This window comes from Physeter macrocephalus, chromosome 18 (assembly GCF_002837175.3).
Source record: "Physeter macrocephalus isolate SW-GA chromosome 18, ASM283717v5, whole genome shotgun sequence".
In the NCBI taxonomy this organism is placed as follows: Eukaryota; Metazoa; Chordata; class Mammalia; order Artiodactyla; family Physeteridae; genus Physeter; species Physeter macrocephalus.
Window position 1 is genome coordinate 103,708,887 of NC_041231.1, and position 24,311 is coordinate 103,733,197.

General features: G+C 43.6%; 1 protein-coding gene across 5 annotated transcripts in view; it reads left to right on the forward strand.

Annotated features, from left to right (window-relative positions):
- RREB1 (ras responsive element binding protein 1) overlaps window positions 1-11,196 on the forward strand; it is a 124,678-nt gene extending 113,482 nt beyond the window's left edge. For 4 of the 5 annotated variants that reach the window (XM_028478581.1, XM_028478580.2, XM_028478582.2 and 1 more), the window contains exons 2-6: window positions 1,431-1,548; window positions 5,114-5,238; window positions 5,833-6,045; window positions 9,926-10,015; window positions 10,720-11,196. In XM_028478581.1, the coding sequence (XP_028334382.1) occupies window positions 5,875-6,045; window positions 9,926-10,015; window positions 10,720-10,929 (471 nt within the window). In that variant the 5' untranslated portion in view covers window positions 1,431-1,548; window positions 5,114-5,238; window positions 5,833-5,874 and the 3' untranslated portion in view covers window positions 10,930-11,196. The remainder of the gene's footprint in view (window positions 1-1,430; window positions 1,549-5,113; window positions 5,239-5,832; window positions 6,046-9,925; window positions 10,016-10,719) is intronic. The other variant, XR_008615627.1, reaches the window with a different exon arrangement.
- The last annotated feature ends 13,115 nt before the right edge of the window (window positions 11,197-24,311 follow it).

A 24,311-nucleotide genomic window follows, 5' to 3' on the forward strand; every position in this document is an offset into this window, starting at 1 on the left:
CCCACTTAGAGGAGTTCCTTTAGCATTTGTTGTAGAGCTGGTTTGATGGTGCTGAATTCTCTTAGCTTTTGCTTGTCTGTAAAGCTTTTGATTTCTCCATCGAGTCTGAATGAGATCCTTGACAGGTAGAGTAATCTTGGTTGTAGGTTCTTCCTTTTCATCACTTTAAGTATATCGTGCCATTCCTTTCTGGCTTGTAGTGTTTCTGCTGAGAAATCGGCTCTTAACCTTATGGGAGTTCCCTTGTATGTGATTTGTCGTTTTTCCCTTGTTTCCCCCAAATTTATGTCAATTTGATTACTATGTGTCTTGTCATGTTTCTCCTTGGGTTTATCCTGCCTGGGACTCTCTGTGCTTCCTGGACTTGGGTGGCTATTTCCTTTCCCATGTTAGGGAAGTTTTCCACTGTAATCTCTTCAGATATTTTCTCAGGTCCTTTCTCTCCTCTCCTTCTGGGACCCCTATAATGCGAATATTGTTGCGTTTAATGTTGTCCCAGAGGTCTCTTAGTATGTCTTCATTTCTTTTCATTCTTTTTTCTTTATTCTATTCCGTGGCAGTGAATTCCACCCTTCTGTCTTCCAGGTCACTTATCCGTTCTTCTGCCTCAGTTATTCTGCTATTGATTCCTTCTAGTGCAGTTTTCATTTCAGTTATTGTATTGTTCATCTCTGTTTGTTTGTTCTTTATTTCTTCTAGGTTTTTGTTAAATATTTCTAGCATCTTCTGTGGACGTGTAGCTCTGGGAAATGCTGTGTTCTAGGTCCCTCTAAGTTTGCAGAGGGCCAGACACAGCTTCCTCCCAGGTCGGGGGTTTGAGGCCCCTGGCACCCCAGAGCAGACTTTCTCAAACTCTCGAAGGGCATGTGTAATTTGAGGAGTTTTCTGTATCTTCCCTACAGAAAGGAAAAGATACACCTTTGGCCCTATTTGAACTGTTGTGGACATTTTCCCCATCACTCAGGAAAAGGCGTAATAGTCACTGCTTTACTTAAGGGGCTGTTTAGTTCATGTGTTTTACTTTCAACTCTCTTCTTTTCTTCTTCTGTTTCTGATAGCACTTAGTGTGGTCTTCTCTTCCTTTTAAAGTGGCGGTCCATCAGCATCTGCTGTCAGCATGCCATTAAGATGCTCAAAGCTTCACTTGGAGCCATTGGTCTCGGCCATTTGCACGTGATGATGCCCTCGATGTTGTTGGGGCATATGCTTTGGGGATTCCTTCCATCCACGTCACACTCGATTCCAGTTGCTCTTGCTCGGGTGGCATTGCCCTAGTTGCTGGAAGCTTGCTTATAAGTGCAGGCAGGGGATGGGAAATGCTCTTGTCCTTAATTGTGACTCCCAGTGGTATAAGTGGAGAAAATAATACAGAGACAGGATCCTGTCTGGTCTGGACTCCCTCTTAATGTCACCTTTTCTTGTTTTTGTAGGTTGCTCCAATCTGTTCCAGAGGTGGTGGCTTTGAGGGGTGACCCTGCCCACGCTTGGGCCCAGCCAGCACCAGCTCCTCAGTAAGGAGAGCCAGCTTGATAAGACGAAGATAAACAGGTCAGTTAAACTTTATTGACACTCCTTGAGTCACAGTGACTTTGAATGTTGTCTTCCCTCCCCTCCCCATTTCCCCACTGAGCAGTCCACCCTCTGCTTGGGGTCCTTCTGAGGTTTTGAAACAAAACCAAGGTGAAACTCTCACTGTGAACTTCTAGTTATTCCGCACCTAAGAGGTGGGGGTGTGGGATGAGAAGTCTCGGAAATCGTGCCGAGGGCCTGGCTCACAGGAAGCAATGCTGCAGGCACCCCTGTTCCCTGCTTCTTCCTTCCCACCCGCAGATTTGAACTCTTTATGTTCAAAACTGGAACACCAGGCCAGTCCACTTGGCCATGTCAATGGAGATGACAATTTCCTTTCACGTCTGTGATATGGGGGCCTCATCTGGGTTCCCACTCCTCTCTGGTTGCAGCTGGAGGAGATTGTACTAGAATGGGGCCAGTGATCTTTATTTTTATTTTGTTTATTATGGTTATTATTATTTTTTTTAATTTGCAGTGATGGAGCTGATGTGTAGGATGGTGTCAGGGAGTAGAGGAGAGAATGAAAATATACGGACTATAAGTATTTATAAAGAAAGTGTGCTTTGTAAATGGACCTTAAACTGTTAAACCTGTCTTTCACCCCCTGAGATTGAGTATCAGAAGGTTTAGGTTGGTCAGTTTGGATTACTGCTCTAGTGTGGTCCATGGTCAGGCATGGGGTAGGTAGAATTGACTAATTCTGGTTGCTGGCTTCTGGTTAAATTAGTGCATAAGGGGCTTCCCTGGTGGCGCAGTGGTTGAGAGTCCGCCTGCCAATGCAGGGGACGCGGGTTCGTGCCCCGGTCTGGGAGGATCCCACATGCCACGGAGCGGCTGGGCCCATGAGCCATGGCCGCTGAGCCTGCGCGTCCGGAGCCTGTGCTCCGCAACGGGAGAGGCCTGCGTACCGCAAAAAAAAAAAAAAAAAAAAAAAAAATGAGTGCATAAAGGCACCTTAATGTTAAGGTGGATTTGTGTTTTCTGACCGGGAACAATGGGCTACATTGTTTTACACCAGGTCCCTTCCCTTCTTCCTGCTCCATCCTCCCTAAAGGAGAGCTCACGCATAACACACAAGCGCAAACTGGAGGAAAATCTTAGATCAGGTCTGAGAAGCTGGTTTGGGTTGCTTCTGAAACAGCTTTTCAGGGACGAGTCCAGTGACTGTTCTTCTTGTCAGACAGTGTAGCTGGGAGTTTCATTTTGTTAATTGCACTTTCTAATCAAAGATGAGAAGAGTCTGTATTTTCTTAAAAAATATTACTATTTCCTTACATTTAAACAAGGAAAAGGAAGTGAATGTAGGTGATCTTGGTGTCCTCAGTGGGTAGTGTCACACTTCACACTTTATCCCAAAGAGGAAATAAATTTAGCAAATGTCTTCCTGTCCAGACAAGATGGGAAACAGCAAGTTTGCTTGACTTTTCTCCTTTTCCAGTTGGGATATAAGCCCCTGCAACTTTCAGCCCTTAGGTTGGTTAAGTGTTGTGACTATTGCTGGGTTTTCTATATTTAGGACATTTAGGTGGTTTGCAAGAATGTATCTTTGATGTTATAATGATTGTGACAAAAATTCTTACTGGCACTTTGGCGCTCTTTGATGAAAATATTTTTTGTTAATTTTCATATTGACTATTTCCCTTTTCTCCATTTTCTTTCCCTACTCAGTGGAAGAATTAGAATATGTTTTCTGTAACTTATAATTTTATATTTATCTAAAAGGTGTTTTCTCTAATCTATTCCTGGTCTGAAACTCTACCATACTTTTCTTCTCTAAGTATAGTAATAGGACAAAAGCAAGATCATTTAAACTCCCACTATAAATTGGTAGAAAGGTTAACTTTATTTTTACTGATATAATGTAATTACAATAAAGATTTCTAGTCATTTATTTTATAATTTGATGTACATTAAAACTATGGGGGATATGTATTTAAAAGAATGAGATGGTTTTGGTATGGAAGGTGTCCCCTTACTTGAATCAAGGAGCTAATCATCTACTGATTGATGACAACAATTCTGGGGAACTGCTGATGCTTTTGTTAGAAACCCTTTAAGAAAGCAAGTGAGGTGTGTGTATACTTCCGTATGTGTGTACTCGTGTTGAATGTTTTTTCCTAGAGAGGAATCTCCCAAATAAACTTTCAAAGACAGTCAAAACGGGAAGTTTTAAAGCACAATTTTTAATAAGTTTAAATGGTCTTCCATATGTGGAGGAAACCTCATGGAAAGACAACAGCTTTGGGGTTTGGGGGAGGTTGTTTGTTGTTTCCTTGTTTGTTTTAATTTTGGACCAAGGTTTCCTTTTTTTTTTTTTTTTTAATTTAATGTGTATATTTATTTATTTATTTATTTATTTATTTATAATTTATTATTTATTTGGTTGCACCAGGTCTTAGTTGCGGCAGGCGGCTCGCCGGCTCAAGGTTTCCTCTTTTAATGGGAAAGATGGGAGGGGTGAGGCTGGATCAGTGGTCTTCAGTTGTATGCTTGGTAGTTAGTCCTCTTACTTACCATTTGGAAAAGTATTAGAGTCATATCTTCCAAATGTCTACTTAAAGGAAGGCACATTTTGTCTCTTGATAAGGAAAGTACTATTCCTGAGGTTCTCTTTGGCTCTTGGGTAAGGTTTTAGCTCGGGACTTCTCAGCTGATGGCAGCATCCCTTAATAAAGTTATGTCCCCAGGCTTTCCTGCTCTGCTGCTGGACACGTTTGCAGCTGCTCTGGGTGTTACCATTCGTCACATCCTAGGTCACTTCTCCTAGAGTTGGAGGAGGAACCACAAGACATCACATTCTTTCTGGTGTTGTTCCTAAGTATTCACTTTGCTCCTGAGATAATTAGCTTGATCTCTGAGGCAGCTGTGGACCTGCAGAATTTAATGCACACTGGAGCATGACAGGATACGTGGCTAGAGAATATCTTCCCGGATAAAATAAGGGAAACAGTTGACCTGGAGACTTATTTCTGGCCATACCTATAGCCATAGTACTTCTATGGAAGAAGCATAACTAGATAAGGCCTGGAGAAGTAAAGTTTGATGTGTACATGGGCTGTAGTTTTCCCTTCAGTTAACCTGTTTGTATTACCAAGTTTCTTTAAGGTCTGACCTAATCCCTCCTAGACTCTGAGCCTTTAGAGGCTTTAGCCTTCAGACGCTGACTCCTTTACTGCCTTATCTTTGGTCAGTTTTAGGGGGAGGCGGGAGATGGTCAGGTGGGAGTCTTGAGAGTCCTTGTGGGAGACAGGAGTAGAGTATGAGAGAAAGTTTGCTGTATGGATATAAATATGAGCTTCAGAAAATAAAATACCACAGAATCGTTTTGGCTGTTGGGAGTGAGGGTGACAGCACTGTAGGGAACATCAGTTAAGGGTGAAAAACAAGCACAGAATGTGGTTTTGGAAGAAAAAGAAGACTTAGACGCCTCCTCTCACACTGCTCCCTGTGGTCTGGGGAATAGAGTGGTCTGAGATGAGGGTAAACAAATGGTTTCTGTTTTTTTGTTCACTGAACCTTTTTGCCTTTGCTTCCCTTCCAGTGTCAGCGAGTGATACCAGAGAAGAAAAAAACAGAAGTGAACCCAGCCTCATTTCCTCCTCTACGTGGGTGATCGCTACAGCAGGGGAAGGTCTCACAGTATATCAGTTGGGTCAGAGAATGGAGGTGATTGGCAGTGAGGGCTGGGTTTTCTTCTGTCCATTTTCTGGGGTACAGCTACATTATGTCCTTGCATGTTTTAAGAAACAGTCTTTTTTATGCTGATTTGAAATTTGGTTATAGTGTTGGCTTCTCAGTTGTCTGAACAGTTCGGGCTCCCCATTAAAATCACGGTATTGTAGCCTGGAGTTTAAGTGAAAGCTGAGGTTTCTCATCCTTAGTTGTTAGGTCTAGAACATGCACATAGTAGTAAGAGAGTTAGGCTGTTAGGTGGGTGCTGGCCAGATGGCAGCTCCCAGGCTTCCTAATTATTGTAGCCTTTCCCACTCTGCCTGATGAAAGCTTAGGAAAGGCAGGAAGACCTGCTTGCGGGCAGCTTCGTTGGTGGCACATGTTCAGAAAGGAAGCAAGGTTATCTGTTTGGTATGACAGCACTTGGTTTAGATGAAAGCTTAAGTCATAGGAGTCATATGAGTGTCAGCTTGAATTGAAGAAGGGGTTTTAACCCGACTGCAGCAGTGGCAGCCATGGCCACTGCCACCTGGTTGTGACAGAAGCCTAAACTTCCCAGTGATCACATCAGCAATTTCTGATTTTCAGTTCTGTGGCCGAGGCTTCCTAGAAGCTTAAACCTTTGTCCCAATGACGTCAAGTTCGCCCGTTGGCTTGGAAGGTTCAGATTTGTCTTCCATCAACACCATGATGTCGGCGGTAATGAGCGTAGGGAAGGTTGCCGAGAATGGTGGGAGCCCCCAGAGCGTCAGGTCCCCCACGAAGCCTCCGGGGCCAAATCGGATTGGCCGAAGGAACCAGGTAAGCGCTAGTGTGCCCGGCTGTGGCGTCCGTGAGAGCGTTGGGAGAAGGCTGTCCCCTTGAGCCCCAGCTTCCCAAGCCAGGAACTCGGATGTGGTCAGAACTGAATGGACACACCCAGAGGCCATAATCCTTTGTCAAGAGCTAACTTCTCATAGCTTATGTCGGTTTCCCTTCGTAGAGAAAATTTTCCATGCTGTGGTGTCAGAATTGGTGAAAGCGCCCTTATTCTCTGCCGTGTGATTTGATTTGAACGCGAGCTTTCTCCACGGGACAGGCGAGGCAGAGAGCTCGACTTATTCCTCTCCTGTGGCACGATCTGTTTCCTCGTTCGTGCAGCTGGTTAATTGGGTTTCTGATGCCACCTCCTTGATTTTTTTTTTAAGTGTCTCCGGATTAGATAGTGATGAGTCCTGGCTGTGCCGGGGCTGCCCTTCAGCTTCCATCCTTGACAGAGCACATGATGGGGCTCCCGAGAATTCCGCTCAAGATGCCACTTATTCCTCTTGAATTTTCGGAGATCAGGAGGGGTGGAGAAGAGTACATGGGAGGGCAGGGACGTCATGAAAGGCCATGTCTCCTCCCTTGGGAAATAAGATGAGTCTTTTAATTAATGTACAAACGGGGCCCTTGAGAAGGTGTTGCTGTCCTGCAGCAGCATGCTCGACGGTGCGTGAAGCTCAGGGAATGAGGTGGGCCATTCCCCTTTCCACTCTGCGCCACGTGATGTGAGCGTTCCGTGTCTGGCTTCACTGATCTGATGGGGTCCCACCAAACCCTCGGGAGAAGGCCGTCTTCTGAGTTTGTCCAGGGACTGGGGGTGGGCGGGAAGGTAAGCCTATTGGGCTTTTGTGAGTTAATTTTCCTTTTTTAATTAACAGTCCCACAGTGACTGTCCTTACACAGAATTGTCTGAGCATAGTGTGATGGTTTTCTATAAATTTGTGGACGTACATCATGAATTATGGCTTTTGATACGATGTGCCCTCCAGGAAAAGCTGTCCCTGCCTAAAATCCCTCCAGCAGCACAGGGATGTCCGTTTCTTCACCTCTTTCTCAAGGCTGAAGACTTGGCAGAGTTAAATGATGCTTTAGGGTTGGGGCATTGATACTTTTTCTCTCTTTTTTCCCCTGTCTCTGCGTGCCTCTCTTCCTGTGGGTACCTGAGAAAATTCTCAGCCTGTTTGACTGTGGCCTGAGCCAAGAAGGAGTGCTAGCTCTGGGAAGAAAAGGTTTATTTCCACTCTCATGTGACTGTCCATCCATCCATCTATCTGTCCATCCCTCCATCCATCCCCCTATTTCACAATATACACCCCCCTCCTCCTTCCAACCAGGTACTGCGCCAGGTGCCGAGCTCTTCCTTAGAGCCCAGCATCGCCCCAACACAGGCAGACCTGGCCCAAGTCCAGGCTCTGGTCCCTTCGCAGTGATTCAGAGACAGTAGGTAGAGCTGTAGAGGGGGCCCACGGCACCTCCATCCCTGCATGGTAAGTGGAGCTGACTCCACAGGGGTGCCTGGGCCATTTTCCACCCACTTCCTGTGTCCTCTGGGGTTCCTTAGGGCACTGGCTGAGTTTTTGAAAGGAGGTCTGGGCTAGAGGTAGGATGGGAAAGACAGTGCATTAAAAAAACCAAGCGCGGTGCGGGAGAGAGAGTGCAGAGTGCGTCGTCCTTACCTGGGACGGACAGGAGGGCTGAGAGGGAGCCCTGGGGAGAAGCCCAGCAGCTAGCAGAGTTCCAGGGCAGATTAGCCACAGCCGGAAGCCAACAAGGGTGCCAGATAGTTTCATTATGGAATGGTTAGTTATCACATTAGCTGCTAATTTTGTCTGTCAGCTCAGGAAACGTGCTCCTTCCACCAGCACAGCCACAGCCACTGGATTCAGCACTCTCCAGTAGGGCCTCTTCCAGCATCACGATGCTCCCTTCTCTGTTTGATTTGTTTTTAAAAATTAAATCTGAGTCTGGAGACTTCCTTCTCCCAGACCATCATGGATGTCCTGGACCTGTGGATGTCCTGGACCCGTGCTGTGGTCTGCAGCGTGCCGCTGCCCGCCTCTGAGAATGGTGAGGCTCCAGTTAACCGTAAACCCAGAATCAATCCCATTAGCCCCAGGGGCCACTCAGCGTGTCTGGAATCTGCCTCAGGGGAACGCAAGATGATTTTTTTTTTTTTTTTAAAGAATTTAAAAATCCTCAAGAGGCTGGCTACTTGGAGGCCTGACTTTTTAACATGTATTTCCATCCTACCGATGAATTTCTTTAAAAAAAAAAACTATTTAATATATATTATCACTAACCTAATAATTTAACAAAAATACCCCAAAGACCGAGTTTGGGCCCAGCTGTGAGGCATCCCTCATTATTATACGAGTGTTCTCACTTTGTTGTTACTACTTTTGGTTTTGGTTTTTCTGCCTGGTGCTTCTTGGCCAGCTCCTTTCTGACTGTCGTAGAGTGGGGCTGAGAAGGTCTGACACCCTCCTCCCCGCAGACACACAACGTTGCCTCTGGGAGGAGTGGAAGTGGATGATGACTGGGCGAGGGTGCAGGGGTTTTTTGTGTTTTGTTTTTTAAATTGTCTCTGGGTTAATCACCTTCCTTAGAATTCATATTTGTGATTTTTTTTTAAATTTGAGAGTGAAAAAATGTGTAGCATACCTATTTCTCAGACCCAAGGCCACAGACTGGGAGCAGGTGTATATTGCTTAAAATGAAGCTTGTTAGTCTCTGAAGAGTGAGAGGGACCCACTGTAGGAGCCGCGTGCTAGACCCCATCATGCGTTCACTCCACCCCGTCTGGTGCCATTTGTTTTTATGGTCTTCAGGGTGACTTTTATTTTCGTCATCTCTCATGAGCCAACCACAAGGGTGTTTCCTTTCCGTGCCTTGGGGTTAATCCTTTTTGGGTCGGACTTATACAGCCTAGCGGTTTAGGGCATGGGCTGTGGAGCAGCTGGCCTGAATTTTAATCCTGGCTCTGCTGCTTAATAGTTCTTTGATTTGGGGGCAGGTTACTTGCCTCTCTGTACCCGTTTCCTCATCCCGAAAATGGGATCCATAATAGTGGCTGTTTCTCACGGTTGTGTGAAAAAACACTATTCTGTATGTGCAGAGTTTAGCACATAGTAAGTGTTCAATGATTGGTATTATTTCAGGGAACAGAAATGCATTCAAATGAGTACAAGTAAATAGAGGTCTATTGAAAGATGCCCGAGGGTCCAGCCCTCCCTCCTGCCACCTCCCAGCGACTGCACCCTCCCTTACTCTTTTTTATTATTTATTTATAAGCATTGGTAAGCAGGTGCTTGCAGCGAGTAAAAGGGTCCCGTTGATGTCTGATGGGCACACTGGTGGGTACTGGGGCCTTCCACCCTCGGGAGGGTGGGTTTTTGGCGTGAGAACTCCGTTCCCTCTCGTGTGTCTTGGTGGACTCAAGACCAGGTAGAAACTAGTGACGGGAGCCTGGGTCAGAATTGAGGAGAAATACCTCCCTTTTCTAGCTCAGCTGTGACTTGATGCTTAATTTTTCGCCATCACTGGTGATTAACTAAATGGTGCCTAACAAGAACACTCGTATTTATTGAGCACTTAGCCTGTACGAGGCACTGTTCTGGTGCCTTCTGTGTGCTGATTGATTTAATCCTCATCACCGCGTGATGCAGCAGATGCTATTATTTTCCCCATTTTACAAATGAGGAAACTGAGGGCAGACGGGACGGCCACTCTCCCAAGCTCACACCCAGCCAGGCTCCAGGGCCTATGCTCTCAGCTGCTCTGTTGCTACAGCTCGTCAGACACAGATGTTTATAACACAGGTGAGAGGCACTAGTTCACTGTGAGCTGAAATGGATTCTCCCTTTTATTCTCTTTTCAGGAAACAAAAGAGGAGAAGTCTTCCTATAATTGTCCCCTGTGTGAGAAGATTTGCACTACACAGCATCAGTTAACTATGCACATTCGCCAGGTTTGCTGCTGCTTTTGTATTTTCTTTGTTGAGAGAGGGGATGGGATTTTATCTTAACGGATGAATTGTGGCTGTTTAATTTAGATTTAATATTCTTAATTTTGAGGGGCAGTTATGAAATAATTTTTGTGTGTCCGTGTTATTGTGACAGAGTCCCAGGTCAACACAGAATATCTTTTTGGAATTTAGCAAACATCTAATTAACTAACCACATATAACAGAAGACTTTTCATCACCTGTGACTTGTCACTGTGAACCAAATCTCCTCACAGTACAGTGAGATTATAGATGTAGACCCTAATTCTATATCTTGCTATATACTTACATCATGTAGCAGGGAATTTCCTTGATTTGGGATCTCTTTTGGCTTTTCTTCTTTATTGTAAGATTTATCCTTCTCCCTTGCCTGCTGTGGCTGGTTCATGGCAAGTGCTGAATCTAGAACAGTGAAGGACTGACAATATTCAAATCATAACGTGGTGCTGAATAGTAGCATCATTTAGTAACTTGGGTTTGATAGAACAAAATATTTATTTGCCTATGGTCTCAATAGATTCTGATTTTCGGGACGATATTTTAAATGAAAAAGAAAAAATTGCTGAGAATTGTTAGTTTTTTTTAATAAAGCTCTGAATATGCACTTCATAATCACCTCGTTTTGACCCGTCTTCCTAAGTGACCACTGCGATCATTGCTTTCTGCAGCACAACACAGACACTGGAGGGGCTGACCATTCATGCAGCATTTGCGGGAAGTCGCTGAGCTCGGCCAGCTCCCTGGACCGCCACATGCTGGTGCACTCTGGGGAGAGGCCTTACAAGTGCGCTGTGTGTGGCCAGTCTTTTACCACCAACGGGAACATGCACAGGTGGGTGAGGGCAGCCTTTGCCTGCTGGCTAGAGCCTGCAGGTTGACAGAAAGCAAAGTGGCCTTCCATCCATCTTACCTAAAGACACAAAGAGTTCTGTTCACTGTATGGAAAAGCCAGAGATGGTTTTGTCTGCCTGCCGTGTACAGTCTCCAGTGTGTCAGAGGTGTCAGCTCAAGGAAACAGAAGTACCTGGGCTAGGTCTTTGGCCGATGGGGGAATCTTCAGGGTGACCCTTTGCCAGGTGGAGTTTCTTTGTTTAGGTGCCAGAGGTGGGCAGCTTATCAGACACAGAGGAACCCTAGAGGATTAGCAGAGTAACCCTTGCCTTTTTAAAACTATTTGCATATGCCTACCAGATACCCTGCAGGGCGAAAAATTTCTGGAGCAGTTGAATAAATAGTTAAGTGGGCTGGTCGTAGAGCTTCAGGATACATAGGATAAAATGAGAAAGAAAATCTGATAAATGTCAGGAATCTACTTCCTGAGGGAGAAAGAGGCTCACTCAGAAGTGGAAGGGAGCTCAGTGGTGGGTATATTAAAATGTGGGAGGAACCAATGGAAAAGGCACTTTACAGAACGATTACTTATGTTTTAAGGGTTAGAACAGATTTTTTTTAATGCTTTCTTTTTTTACACACACATTTAGGAACATTGGAAATCCACGAAAACGTTTTAAAGGGACTCAGAATTTCACCTTCTCAAAAAATCAGGCTGTTTTTATTTTTCCATATTCCCTTTTAGGCGTTATGTTGATTTCTTTTAAAGAGTTGACTAACATTGTTTTTTACATATTTATTCAAAAGAATACTTTATATAGTTGTGAAATTCATATTTTATCATATATAAATACTCAAACGAGATGGTCCAGTTTATTCCAACTGAAATCATTTTATGATCCACTGATGGTGTACTTGGGACATACTGGTATGGTGGTGAATTTCTGGATTTTTGGAATTAGACTCCTGATTTCACATCTCAGCTCTGCTACTTGTAAATTTTCCATCCTTGAGCAAGTTGCATAACCTTGGTACCTCACTTTCCTTCTCTTTAAAATGAGATTTTTTTTTTTTTTTTTTTTTTTTTTGTGGTACGCGGGCCTCTCATTGTTGTAGCCTCTCCCGTTGTGGAGCACAGGCTCCGGACGGGCAGGCTCAACGGTCATGGCTCACGGGCCTAGCCGCTCCGCGGCATATGGGATCTTCCCGGGTCAGGACACGAAACCGTGTCCCCTGCATCCGCAGGCGGATTCTCAACCACTGTGTCACCAGGGAAGCCCTAAGCTCCATTAAAAAAAAAAAAGTAAAATAAAATTCGACTGAGTAAAATTTTAAAATCACTGGCTTTATTTGAAGATTTATGAATCAGGCAGGATCCAATTTAGCAGACAGAAGAAGCTCTGAGGAGTTGAACAAAATGAAAGACGTTTATATGTAGAAGGGAGCTGAAAGAAGGAAGCTGTACTGGGCAAAGAATCCTGTGGGGTTTTGCAACGTTGCTTTGCATTAGGGGATGGTGGGGGTCTCCCAGGCAGATGACTTAGCTAGTGATGATCTGAATCGGCAGGCGGACTCTCAACCACTGCGCCACCAGGGAAGCCCTAAAATGAGATTTTTAATGAGGATTTGGAGATAATGAGTTTAGCCCATGGCAGGCACTCAACCAGTGCTATTTATTATTTTTATTTGCATTTCTGAGTAATGCTGCAATAATTTGAACCCTATGGATTTCTCAGTCTCAACTCCTAGAAGTAGGGTAGAGTATGACATTATGAAAGGTATCAATCACTATCTTAAAGAATTTTGATGAAGTGTGTTTTTTTTTTTTTCTATATAAGTGCCAATCCCCTTTGCCCCTCATCTCCTCCTAGGAGTGTTTTTGGTTACAAAGGAGGAAGTGAATACTGTCATCGTTTTTTAATATATTTTACATTTTAGCTTTTTACTTTTTTACCTCCACATCAGCCTGTTAGTATCATTTTGCCTTCTGTTTGCCATTCGTTTTGTTTTGCCTTCTCCTTTTATCCCACCTGCAAAAAAAAAAAAAAAAGTCCTTTGTCGCTTGTGTATTTGACCCCTCAAAATCTGGTCCTAGAGGTATTGCCTGTTCCCTTCTTGGGGGGTTTCCCTGCTTTCTCCTACCCAATTTTAGAACATTTTCGTTACCCCCAAAAGAAACCCCATACCCATTATCAGTCACTTCTCATTACTACCCACCCTCCAGGCCTAGGAGAACACTCATCTACTTTCCCTCTGTTGATTCACCTATTCTGGACTTTTCATATAGCATGCGGTCTTTTGTGACCAGCTTCCTTCACTTAGCATTAATGTTTTCAAGATTCATCTATGTTGTAGCATCTATCAGTATTTTATTATTTTTTATTGTCATATAACAGTCCATTGTATGGACATACCACATTTCATTCACCTCTTCATCAATTGGTGGACGTTTGAGTCATTTTCACTTTTTGGCTGTTATGTATAATGCTGTGGTGAGCATTGTACAAGTTTTGTGTGGACCTGTGTTTCCACTTCTCTTGGGTAGATACTTAGGAGGGGAACTGCTGAGTCGTGTAGTAACTCCATGTTTTAACAGTTTGAGGAACAGCAAAGCTGTTTTCCAGAGCAGCTCCATCATTTTACATTCCCACCAGCAGTGTGTGAGGGTTGCAGCTTTACACATCCTTCCCAACACTTGTCTTTTTCATCACAGCCACCACAGTAGGTGTGAAGTGAAATCCCCATGCATTCGTAATTTTAGTTTTCACATTTAAGTCTACAGTTCATTTTAAGTTGATATTTGTGTCTAGTATAAGGAAGGAATCCAAGTTCAGTCTTCTGTACTGTTTGTTTAAAAACTTTTCTTTCCTCATTGAATTATCTTACCACCTTTATCAAATTTCAGTTAACCGTAAATGTAAGAATTTATTTCTGTACTCTCAATTCTGTTCCATTGATACGTATGTCTATCCTGAGGCCTGACGCTGTATTGATTACTGTAGCTTTTGGTAAGTTTTGAAATTGGGAGATATGACTCTTCAAACTTAGATCTTTTCCTGGATTGTTTTGGCTATTGTTTGGGCTATTCTATTTCCTAGATTGTTTGGCTATTGTTTTGGCTATTGTTTTGGCTATTTGGGTTGCTTGCATTTCTGTGTGAATTTTAGGGTCAGCTTATCAATTTCTGCAGAAAAAGCAGCTGGGAAGATTAGAGGGATTTGCAAAATGTGTAGGTCAGTTTGGGGGCATCGCCATCTAACAATATTAAATCTTTGAGCACGGGATATTGTCCATTTATTTAAGTCTTAATAGATTTCTTTCCACTGTGTTTTATCGTTTTTAAGAGTGCAAGTTTTATATTTATTTATAAGTAAATAAATATATTTATTTATTTATTTATAAATATATTTATTTATTTTAAATTTTTTCCAAAGTGTTTTATTCTTTTTAGTGGTATTGTAAATGGAATTGTTTTCTAATTTTGTTTTTTGACTGTTAGTTGCTAATGTATAAAAATAACAATTCATATTTTATATTGGTTTTGTTTCCTGCAACCCTTCTGATCTTGTTTATTCATTCTAATAGTTATTTGGTGGATTCCTTAGGATTTTCTATATCTAAGATCATGTCATCTGCAAGTAGAGAGAGTTTTCCTTTTTCCTTTGAAATCTTTTATTTATTTTTCTTGCCTGCTAGCCCGGGCTAGATCCTCCAGTGTGATGTTCAATAGAAGTGAAAAGAATGGGCATCCTTGTCTTATTTCTGATCTTATGGAGGAAAGATTCAGTCTTTTCCCATTAAATATGCTGTTAGTTGTAGGTTCTTCATAAATGCCCTTTATCAGTTTGAAGAAGTTCCTTTCTATTCCTAGTTTGCTTGGTGTTTTTATCATGAAAAGGTGTTAGATTTTGTCAAAGGCTTTTTCTACGTCTATCAAGATGGTCAAGTTGTTTTTGTCCTTTATTCTGTTTTGGATGTTAAATTAACCTTATTCCTGAGATAAATCCCACTTGGGCACAATGTACAGTCATTTTGTCATATGTTGATAGATTGGGTTTGCTAGTGTTTTGTTAAAGTGTTTGCCTATATTTATAGGCAAAGAGGTATTGGTCTGTAGTTTTCTTGTGATGTCCTTTGCTGGTTTTTATATCAGGGTAATATTAGCCTCAGAGAGTGAATTTGGAAATATTCTCTCCTTCTCTGTTTTTTGGAAGAGTTTGTGAAGAGTTGGTATTAATTCTTTTTAATTAAATAAAGTGGTAGAATTCATCAGTGAAGCCATCTGGGCTTTTCTTTCTGAGAAGTTTTTAAATTACTAATTCAGTCTCTTTACTTGTGATAGGTCTGTTCACATTTTCTGTTTCTTCTTGAGTCAGTTTCAGGAGTTAATGTGTTTCTAGAAATTTAGCCATTTTGTCTAAGTTATCTAATTGGTTGCCATACAGTTGTTCATAGTGTCCCCTTACAATCCTCTTTATTCTGTAAGGTCAATAGTAATGTCTCCTCTTTCATTCCTGATTTTAATAATTTGAGCCTTCTCAATTTTTTTCCGTAGTCAATCCAGCTGAACATTTGACAATTTTATTGGTCTTTTCAAAGAACTTTTGATTTTGTTGATTTTTCCTCTGTTGCTTTTCTGTTCTCTACTTCATTAATTTTCCACTCTGAACATGATTTTTTTCCCTCCTGCTTGCTTTAGGTTTAGCTTGCTCTTCTCTTTCTGGTGTTTTAAGGTAGAAGATTAGACTGTTTATTCGAGAACTTTTTTTAGTAGAGGCACTTACAGCTCTAAATTTCCCTTTAAGCATTGCTTTCATCACATCCCGTAAATATTTGTGTGTTGTGTCTTCTTTTTCATTCATCTCAAAGTATTTTCTAATTTCCCTGTGATCTCTTCTTTGGTTATTTAGGAGTATGTTCAATTTCCACATATTTACAATTTCTCAAATTTATTTCTATTATTAATGTCTAATTTCATTCCATTGTAGCTGGAGAACATACTTTCTGTGATTTCAATTTCAATTTTTTTTTTAATTTATTGAGGCTGGTTTTATGGCCTAGCATATGGTCTGTCCTGGAGAACATCCCACATCTCTTTGAGAAGAGCATGTATTCTGCTGTCGTTGGGTGGAGTGTTTTCTCGATGTACTGTCAGTTCCAGCTGGTTTATACACCGTTTAAGTCTTTTGTTTCCTCATTGATTTTCATTTATCTTTATGTGCTCTACATGTAAGGTTTGTACAGTTATCATCCCATTTTGCAGATAAGGAAACTTTCTTAAGATCAAAGTCAGTGCCAAGGTTTGAACATAGGCTGTCAGGCTTAGAGGCCCTGAGGAATAATTGATACAGCTTTTGTGTCACTTTGCGTATTAGAAAAAAAGCACTCTTTCAAGCTTTACCCTCTTTAGGAATAATTTCATGTTGCTCTAGAGTATTATTTTCAATGTCAAACTATTTGAGCCATCCTGCTAGCATAGTACACTCTATTTCATGAGCATGGAATCGCTTTTTATTGATTTTTTTTTAACAGTGTGTTGTTTGTGAATTATATTGAATTTTTTATAGCCCAACCCTTGATATTACCCTAAGATGCATTTCTCATTTATGCACAATGCATATTGGAGTTGTTTGTAAATTACTGTTTATAAGTATTTTTTTAAAGCAGGCCTTAGGGATGTTTGTGCTGATTTTATTGTGAGTCATCTTGATTTGGAGGAGAGGACTAATTGTTGGGGGCTGAGTTCTAGTCCTACTTCTGCAGAACAGTTCAGAAATCTCTCGATTTTTCTATACTTCACCAAAATGGCATGGTAAAACCTCACTTAGAACTTGTATTCAAATGCAGTGTTTGTGAAAGCATTGTGAAGGCTTACCGTGTACTAGGGAAATGTCCTGGGTGAGGGGTGTTCCTGAGTTTGTATTTTCAGAGCTGAAGGCACCCTTGTGATAATCTTTGAGAGGTATGCACTCCTAGCTGTGTGAGCCCAGCAGGTTAATTAACCTCTCTGTGTTTTGGTTACTTCATCTGTAGAAGGCAGGGATATCTGTACCAATGGGAGCATTGTGGGGATTCATGAATTAACACATGCAAAGCACTTAGGATAATGTTAGTTAATCACTACTTATAAATAAATTTAAACAAGTGGTCACTAGTGTTGTGACGGTGGTGGTGCCACTGAAGGGGAGGTATGGCGACTGACTATGCATATGATGCCAGAACGTAAATGAAAGGTTGTCTTTTCTTTCGCCTTTTGCTATACTAACCCTGTAATTTAAATACCAAAAAATTTATTTAGAATATTTGAGTTTATCACACTGCATTTATTTTTGCCTTCCCTGTAGAAAATTGCAAACAATGGGTTAAAAGAACATTTGGTGTTCGGTAATCAGTCATAGTCATTACCACCTTCACTTGTTGGTGAATCTGTACTTTTGAAAACAAAAATTATACAAATGTGAAAACACTGACAAAAATGTGCCAGAAAGAGTAGAGTTAGATTTATTTGTCCTGGTGGATCTGTTCCAGAATCGGATACTCGAACGGTGAGCTGTGATCTCTCCTGAGCACATTCGTGTGTTACGTTAATCAGGGGCCGGAGCTGCCCTGGGATGTGTGTGCAGGGATTAAGAAAGAAGAGTGAAAACCTGAGTTGTGATTAGCTGCGTCCTTGCTTCCAGAGCCTGGAAGGAAGTCAGTGGACTGTGTGTGTGGCGCTCAAGACCAGAGTTCTGCTTCTCGCTTTTCTTCACTGCTGCTGCTTCGCAGGGTCTGCAGCCGCAGCCACCATCGGTGGAGCCAGGAGCTCACAGGTCGGGGCTCTGGAGCCCATGCTAAGCCTGGGCCGGTGCACCCACCCCCGAGCCCCTGTTCTGCCGTGTTTCTAACCTGCCCTGGGCCCCCTTTCCTGTGTCAGTTTCGTGTGACACGGCTCTGGGCTCTGGTTTTCAGTACACCCCCTTTGGGGGTGCAGATTCAGTAAGACCGCTGCCGTGACATGAGTCCCTGTGATGCAGATGTCTAGATCCGATTCTCCAAGGCCCGATTCCACAAGGCTGGTCTGAGGACTCCTAGTGCCCCTTCCCTCGGCCTCCTGCTCACCCTGTTCCAAAGGTCGTCTGCACATGCATGCATGCTGCACACCTCCGTGTGCACGTTCTCTTGGCTAAGCCCCACCTTCCCCAGGTTTATCGCTGAGCACCACATGGAGGAGGCAGACCTGGCTTCCACCCCAGGTTTTTGTTGCTTCAGCACCCAGAGGGCCTCATTATACGTTTCACAACATGGACCCCCAGAACTGTGTCCTTTTCAGTTTCAGGTTATTCCTAGCTGATAATGAGGTCCTCTTTGCAGTCACCCACTTTGTAAAGCAACTCACTGTATCTCCTTTGGCCACTAGTCATTTTATAAGTGTGTTTGTTATCTTTGTTTATTAGGCTAATTGGCCTTTTTGTAGAGTCTCCTTTACCTTAGTTTCATGAGAGGACCATCAACACATAATCAACCCAATAGAATTATCGTATTAGTAAAAGAAAACTAAACTTCACAGAATCAGAGAGCAGATTAAATTGTTATGTGCTGTCATGTTGATAGTTGCACTGTAGCTCTGATGTAGCCCATAACTTATTATAATTTAATTCCAGTAAGTACATTTAAATGATATTTAAAACTGATTGTATATTTGGTAACTAGGGACACTAGAGTGATACAAATTCCAGCTCATTTTGAAAAAGGCTGGGGGAGAGACCGTCTCAATTTATTACCGTATCTAGTACAGTTTTTCAAGTTAACACTTCCCTGACTGCAGATTCTCATGTTTTTGAGGTTTGAAAGTCCTTTATCCCAAACCTTTCTAACCACAGCTTAGTTCCTGAGCAGAATAACAGGCTGCCATCACAGTGCAAAACATGTATCACGGAAACATCACTGTGGCTCCAGCTTTTAACTTCCCAGAACTCTTTATCAGTTGCTCCCATGTTGAAAGTTTGGATTGAGCAGTGCATGTCTTCCAAAACAAACTTGGGAAACTGAGCCAGAGCACGCCCTCTGGGAGAGCTCAGTGTAGGAAAAAGGGCACTGAGCTTTGCAATTTGCAAAACTTTCCAAAAAGTGCTGGACGGCAGAGCTGTGAAGAAGTGATGATACTTGAGAGGGTTGCAGTGGATCTCATTTGGAAAGAATCAGACCTCTGAAATGGGTATTTTTCTTTTGCCTTGGAAAATAAGAAATTAATTTCCACTTTGCTCCTCATCTTACAAACTCTAGACTTTTAAGCTGTAAAGAGAGTCGTGGAGTCATGTTGAGGACACACAGGAGAGAGACCCTGACCAGAGCAAGCGTTCCTAACTTCTCCATTCTTTGGAAGATATATCCTTTGGAGGATAACACATCCTTCAGAGAGCAGGGATGTATTATCATTTCAGCTGTGTGTTTAGAAGGTGAGGCAGGGACATCCCTGGAGTGTCATCTGCTTGTTTTGCTTTCCTCCTGCAATGGGCACGCATGCCTTTTGTCCATGGCTAAGTACGGGAGACACAGGCCCTGAGGATGCCGCTGGATAATGGACAGTCTTCAGGAACAGAGGCTTATGTGTTCCTATTATGCTGGAAAAAAACATTTCGCTGCAGAGAAATGTGACCTATTCCGTGACGAATGAGACCGCGGAGGCTCTGAATTTAGCACACTACTCTCAGATGCTTCGGCGCAGCCAGCACTTGGCATGTGCAGCTGAACGTGGGTATCGGGACAGGTGGCCGGCATTGAAGGACAGAAGGAGCAGACGTGGGACATGTTGGGGGGGAGGGCGGCGGGGGGGGGGGCGCCTCTTTGCCTCCAAGCCCCGCAGCGGGAGGGCCTTGCGAAATCAGCCGTGGTAATAAGTGAGTTTCTGAGGGCGCCCTCTTACTAGTTTTGTACCTGCCGCCTCTCAAGAGTGGAGGTGCGCACGCAGAGGCTCAACTAGTCCCATCTTGAAATGAGTCTTAATCACAGTTGCCTGCTTCCTGACATCTTCCCTGGATGGAAGGAAGGGATTGGGTCAGCTGACATGCGGAGAAAGTATTTTAGGATAAAAATCTGTGGGTCACCGTACCCAGGACTGAAAACTTTGTTTCCTTGGAAATATTTCTATAAAAAAGAAGGGGAAAATGATTATGTAATAACACGTTTCTTATCTCTAACTAAGTATCTGTTCCTTAGCGGGGAAGGCAAATCAGAAGAAAATACCTTTCTGGGACGCTCAGAGGTCTCTACACATTCAGGTCCACTTAGAAGATGATAAACATCACAGCCCTCTAAAGATTGTTGAGGGGTTTGTGTGCATGAGATTTTTAATGTCGTGTACACGGTCAGCACAACTGTATGAACTGTGCTGGACATGTGATCCTCACATCTGGTGGGTGTTCGGTGACTATATGGTAGTTTCATGATAGCAGTTGGGTATCAAGGCAGTTTCGGTATATTTAGTACTCTGTACTGAAACAGTCAGACATACTTCGGGTACAGTTTAGAAAGCCTTTTCTATTACAAGGGATGAAACTTTTTTCTTTTTAACCAGAAAGAAGAAAGTCGTTAAAGTATAATACCCCATTCCCTGATCATTTCACTTAATATGCTTTTCACTCTCTTGAGTCTACGTTATTAAAAGGCTGAGAATTTTCCCCTCGAGAGTAAACATTTGTACATCTATTTATCACAGCAAAATGTCTAAGTTACCGCTTTCCCTCAGTAGCATTATTAATTTTTCACCAAATGAGTTTACTTGTTTGACTATACTTAAACGTTTTTAGCCTTTCTTCACATCTCATTGGCTGGAATTGAAATTTGTATGCATTTATTTTAACTTAATAGTTGTTTAAATAAAGGCGGCCTCTCTGTGGGTCCTCTGAGAGCTCTTCCTTCCTCTCTGGCAATGGCTGATAAAGGATGCTCCACGGAATGGGGAAGAGGGCCTCCGTTTCTTCATCTATAATGGGGGTGACGTTTTGCTCACAGAAGTTGTTGTTATGAGGATTAAATGCTATATAATATATACCCAAGCCTCTGGCTTACATAAGATGTTTGACAAATAGTAGTTCCCTTCCTTTCTTTTCTCCCTGAGGAAAGTTTAACCCACTAGTCACTCCTCCGTGCCGGTAAGCATGAGTATTTACAAAACCAAGAAAATAGACTCTGTGCCCTTCGACCATAAGAATTTCAGGCCACGTCCTACGTTCATGACAGTGTGAGAGCCGGGTTTTGTGTGCCATACACCTTTTCTGAATTGTGCACGTCCTCATTATTATTTGAACATTTCTGGTTTTTTTGGATTGCTTGTTCTGTGGTGTTTTTACATTTTTTGTGTGGATTTGCACTTACACTATTAGATGAGAGTCTGTGGTCCTTTTCAGAATTCTCACTTTACATTTTAGAAATCTGCACGTAGTAGAAAGCTACCACTCTTCTCTGAGAAAAAGAACAGGTCAGAGTGATTTGTCACAGAATTTTATTCTTCACATGAGATACAAAGTGTAAGAAAATAGCAGAGCTGGAAGTTGACCCGTTTCCGTTGACACTCTCTTGTGCAGCCTGTTTTGTGTTTGCTAGACTGACATCCTCCAAAATATTTTTCCTTCTACTTTGTGTTTTCTCTATTCTAATACCCCTTTAACCCCTTCAGCAGAGCTTTTTTTTTTTTTTTTTAAATTATTTATTTTTGGATGTGTTGGGTCTTTGTTGCTGCTTGCAGGCTTTCTCTAGTTGCGGCGAGCGGGGGCTTCTCTTGTTGCAGAGCACGGGCTCTAGGCGTGCGGGCTTCAGTAGTTGTGGCGCACAGGCTCAGTAGTTGTGGCTCGCGGGCTTAGTTGCTCCGCAGCATGTGGGGTCTTCCCGGACCAGGGCTCGAACCCGTGTCCCCTGCATTGGCAGGCAGATTCTTAACCATCACGCCACCGGGGACACCCCAGCACAGCTTATTTTATTTTATCTTTTTTGAAAGGCTAATTGAAAAATGTCCTTGTGCTGTGTCTCACTTTTGATTCTGCGTTTTCCTCTGAAGGACCAGTTCAAGTTCACTTATGCTGGAGAGAGTTTATTCGTAGGACTGTCGGAGCGCAGGGAGGTGGTAAACACCAGCCAAGCGTTTTTCCTTGTATCGCTGTTTCTCACATTTACGATCTGCTTCCTAATTAAATCGTTTCTTACCATTTGGCAACCTGGATGCTGAGGTTTACAACTTAGCTTTTTTTCTGTTTTGGCAGAGGTGGTGTTTGTCTATTAGTTTGTTTTTGGAGATTAAGCAAACGCAAAAGAAATGTTGGGTGCAGGTGATTTGGTATTTTTGACCTATCTTGGCAAACTATTTGGAAAGCTCAGCTGCACCAGGTAAAACTGGTAAATGGCATCAAAATCGGGAGCCTCCTTGCTTGCCCACACTTGAGCAACCTGTGCACGCTGGAAATCAGGTCATGGGAGGCAAGGTGTGTGTTTGCTGGGGTGGGATGCGGCCCGGGGAGCTGGCCTCTGCCCTCTTCTCCTCTGCACACTCCCCTCATCTGATGGCCCGAGAACTTTGAGCAGATCATGAGTGTGGGTCCCATTTAGTTTTATAATGTGAAAGTAGCAAGGTGAGGAGGAAGGCGGGAGAGGGCAAGTCTGACTGCCAGTGTTAGATCACAAACTTAAACCTGCAGGGTGCTGGCTGCAGGCCACGCAGCACGTCCTGCTTTATACCTTGCATTTTTCCGCCTTTGTTTAAATATTCAACCTGTCCAACCTGTTTGGGCTGAACAAGCTGGTGCTAGCAAACATCGAAACTGTCAACGTTTTTCTGATTTGTTAAGGAAGGTGATTAGCAGCAAATTCTGCACCCTGCCCCCCCCCCAAAAAAAAAAGTGAACAAGTAGCACAAAAATCTTAGCACGTGTATTTACCACACTGGATACCCACTCTCTCCCTTGGGGCGTGTGTGTGTGCTGGTGGCCTTTCTCCTTTGCTTCCTTCAGGGCTCTGGGTTGATGGAAAGCTTGTTGGCCTTCAGTGGGGAGAGAGTTTGTGTTTCCTTAAACCAGAGATGCGGTTGCATAATGGGTTCACTGGGGTGCTGTGCCGGCACTCCGGTCTCACTCTCTGAGCTTATATAGCCCAGCGCCCTCGGGAGGCTGTGCCGGTTTTGCAGGTGAGAAGACAGGTCTGCAATGGCACGGAGTTTAGCCAAGGTCCAAGCACATCTTGGACCCTCCTTCCCGGGCTCCTTCCCCCACAGCACATCATGTGGTCCTGTGTGTCACCCCTGGCCAGCCTTTATCCCACTTAGATAGCGGGGACTGCAGTCACAGACAGGGGCCCTGTGATCCAGTTCGTTTCGCAGGTGAAGTTTGTCTTTGGAGCCCTGTTCATTTTCTCTCTGCCTCTGCTGGCCCCTGAGGCGTAGAGGATGGTGTCCCCGCAGTGGTGGTGACCTCCTGCACCCACACCCACACCTGCCTTCTCCCTGCGGTGCGTGGCAGGCCATCTCAAATGGCCCGGTGCAGGCACTGCTCGTTCCTCTTTTGGAAAAGGCTGGGGGGCAGCAAATGGTGCCGTGGCACCCCCTTGTTACCAGGGAGTCCTCTCTTCCTCCTTGCCCAGAAAGGATGTGAATAACTGGGCTCTGCGAAAAGGTCTGGTGCCTTGCACATTTCCATTCTACTGTGAAGCGTTGGTCTGGGAATTGGCTTGACTGGCTTTGTAGCTGTTTGCCACCAAAGGGCCATCTTGGGGAGGCGGTGGCAGGTGCCCCCCCTCAGAGGTGATGGCTCCCAGCGGAGGGCCTCCATCACCCAAGACCATAGATACGAGTCACTCTTGGGACAGGGCCAGCTCTGAGTGTGGGGCGACCCCCGGGCTGTATGGGAAGGTTGAAGAAATGGAGGCGTTTAGCCCAGGGAAGGGAAGAGTCCGCACGACATGATGACTGCCCGGAAATACCTAGGGGCTGTCAAGGGGGAAAGCGGTCATTCTCGTCCTCTGGATTAACACAGGGTGGGCCCGGTAGGCTCATTCAACTCTCTGTGAATGAGAGAGTTCCCTTTGCATGAGAGAGCAGTCAGCTCATCCAGCCTCTGGGGTCTTTAGTTAGTTTGTTTTTTTCAGAATCTTTAATTTTACATGGAAATAGGTACTCGGTGTCTTTGTGGGTATTATAAACAAAGGAGCCAAATAATGCATGGAGAGTGTTATAACAAATGAAAGATTATTTTAGCAAAACAAGGGCAGATAAAGGGGGAGAAGTACAAGAGGGTTCAGGGTATTCGGATTCAAAGGCATGGCTATTAGGAACAAGGTCTAGAATAAAATTTTTTTACAAGTTGATATTTATTGACGTAGGCCGACTGCCAAGCTTGCTGCACTGGATTTGAGAGTCAGGAGAGGAGGACGGGCCTTGAGAGTGGGCGGCACGGGCCCTCTGTTG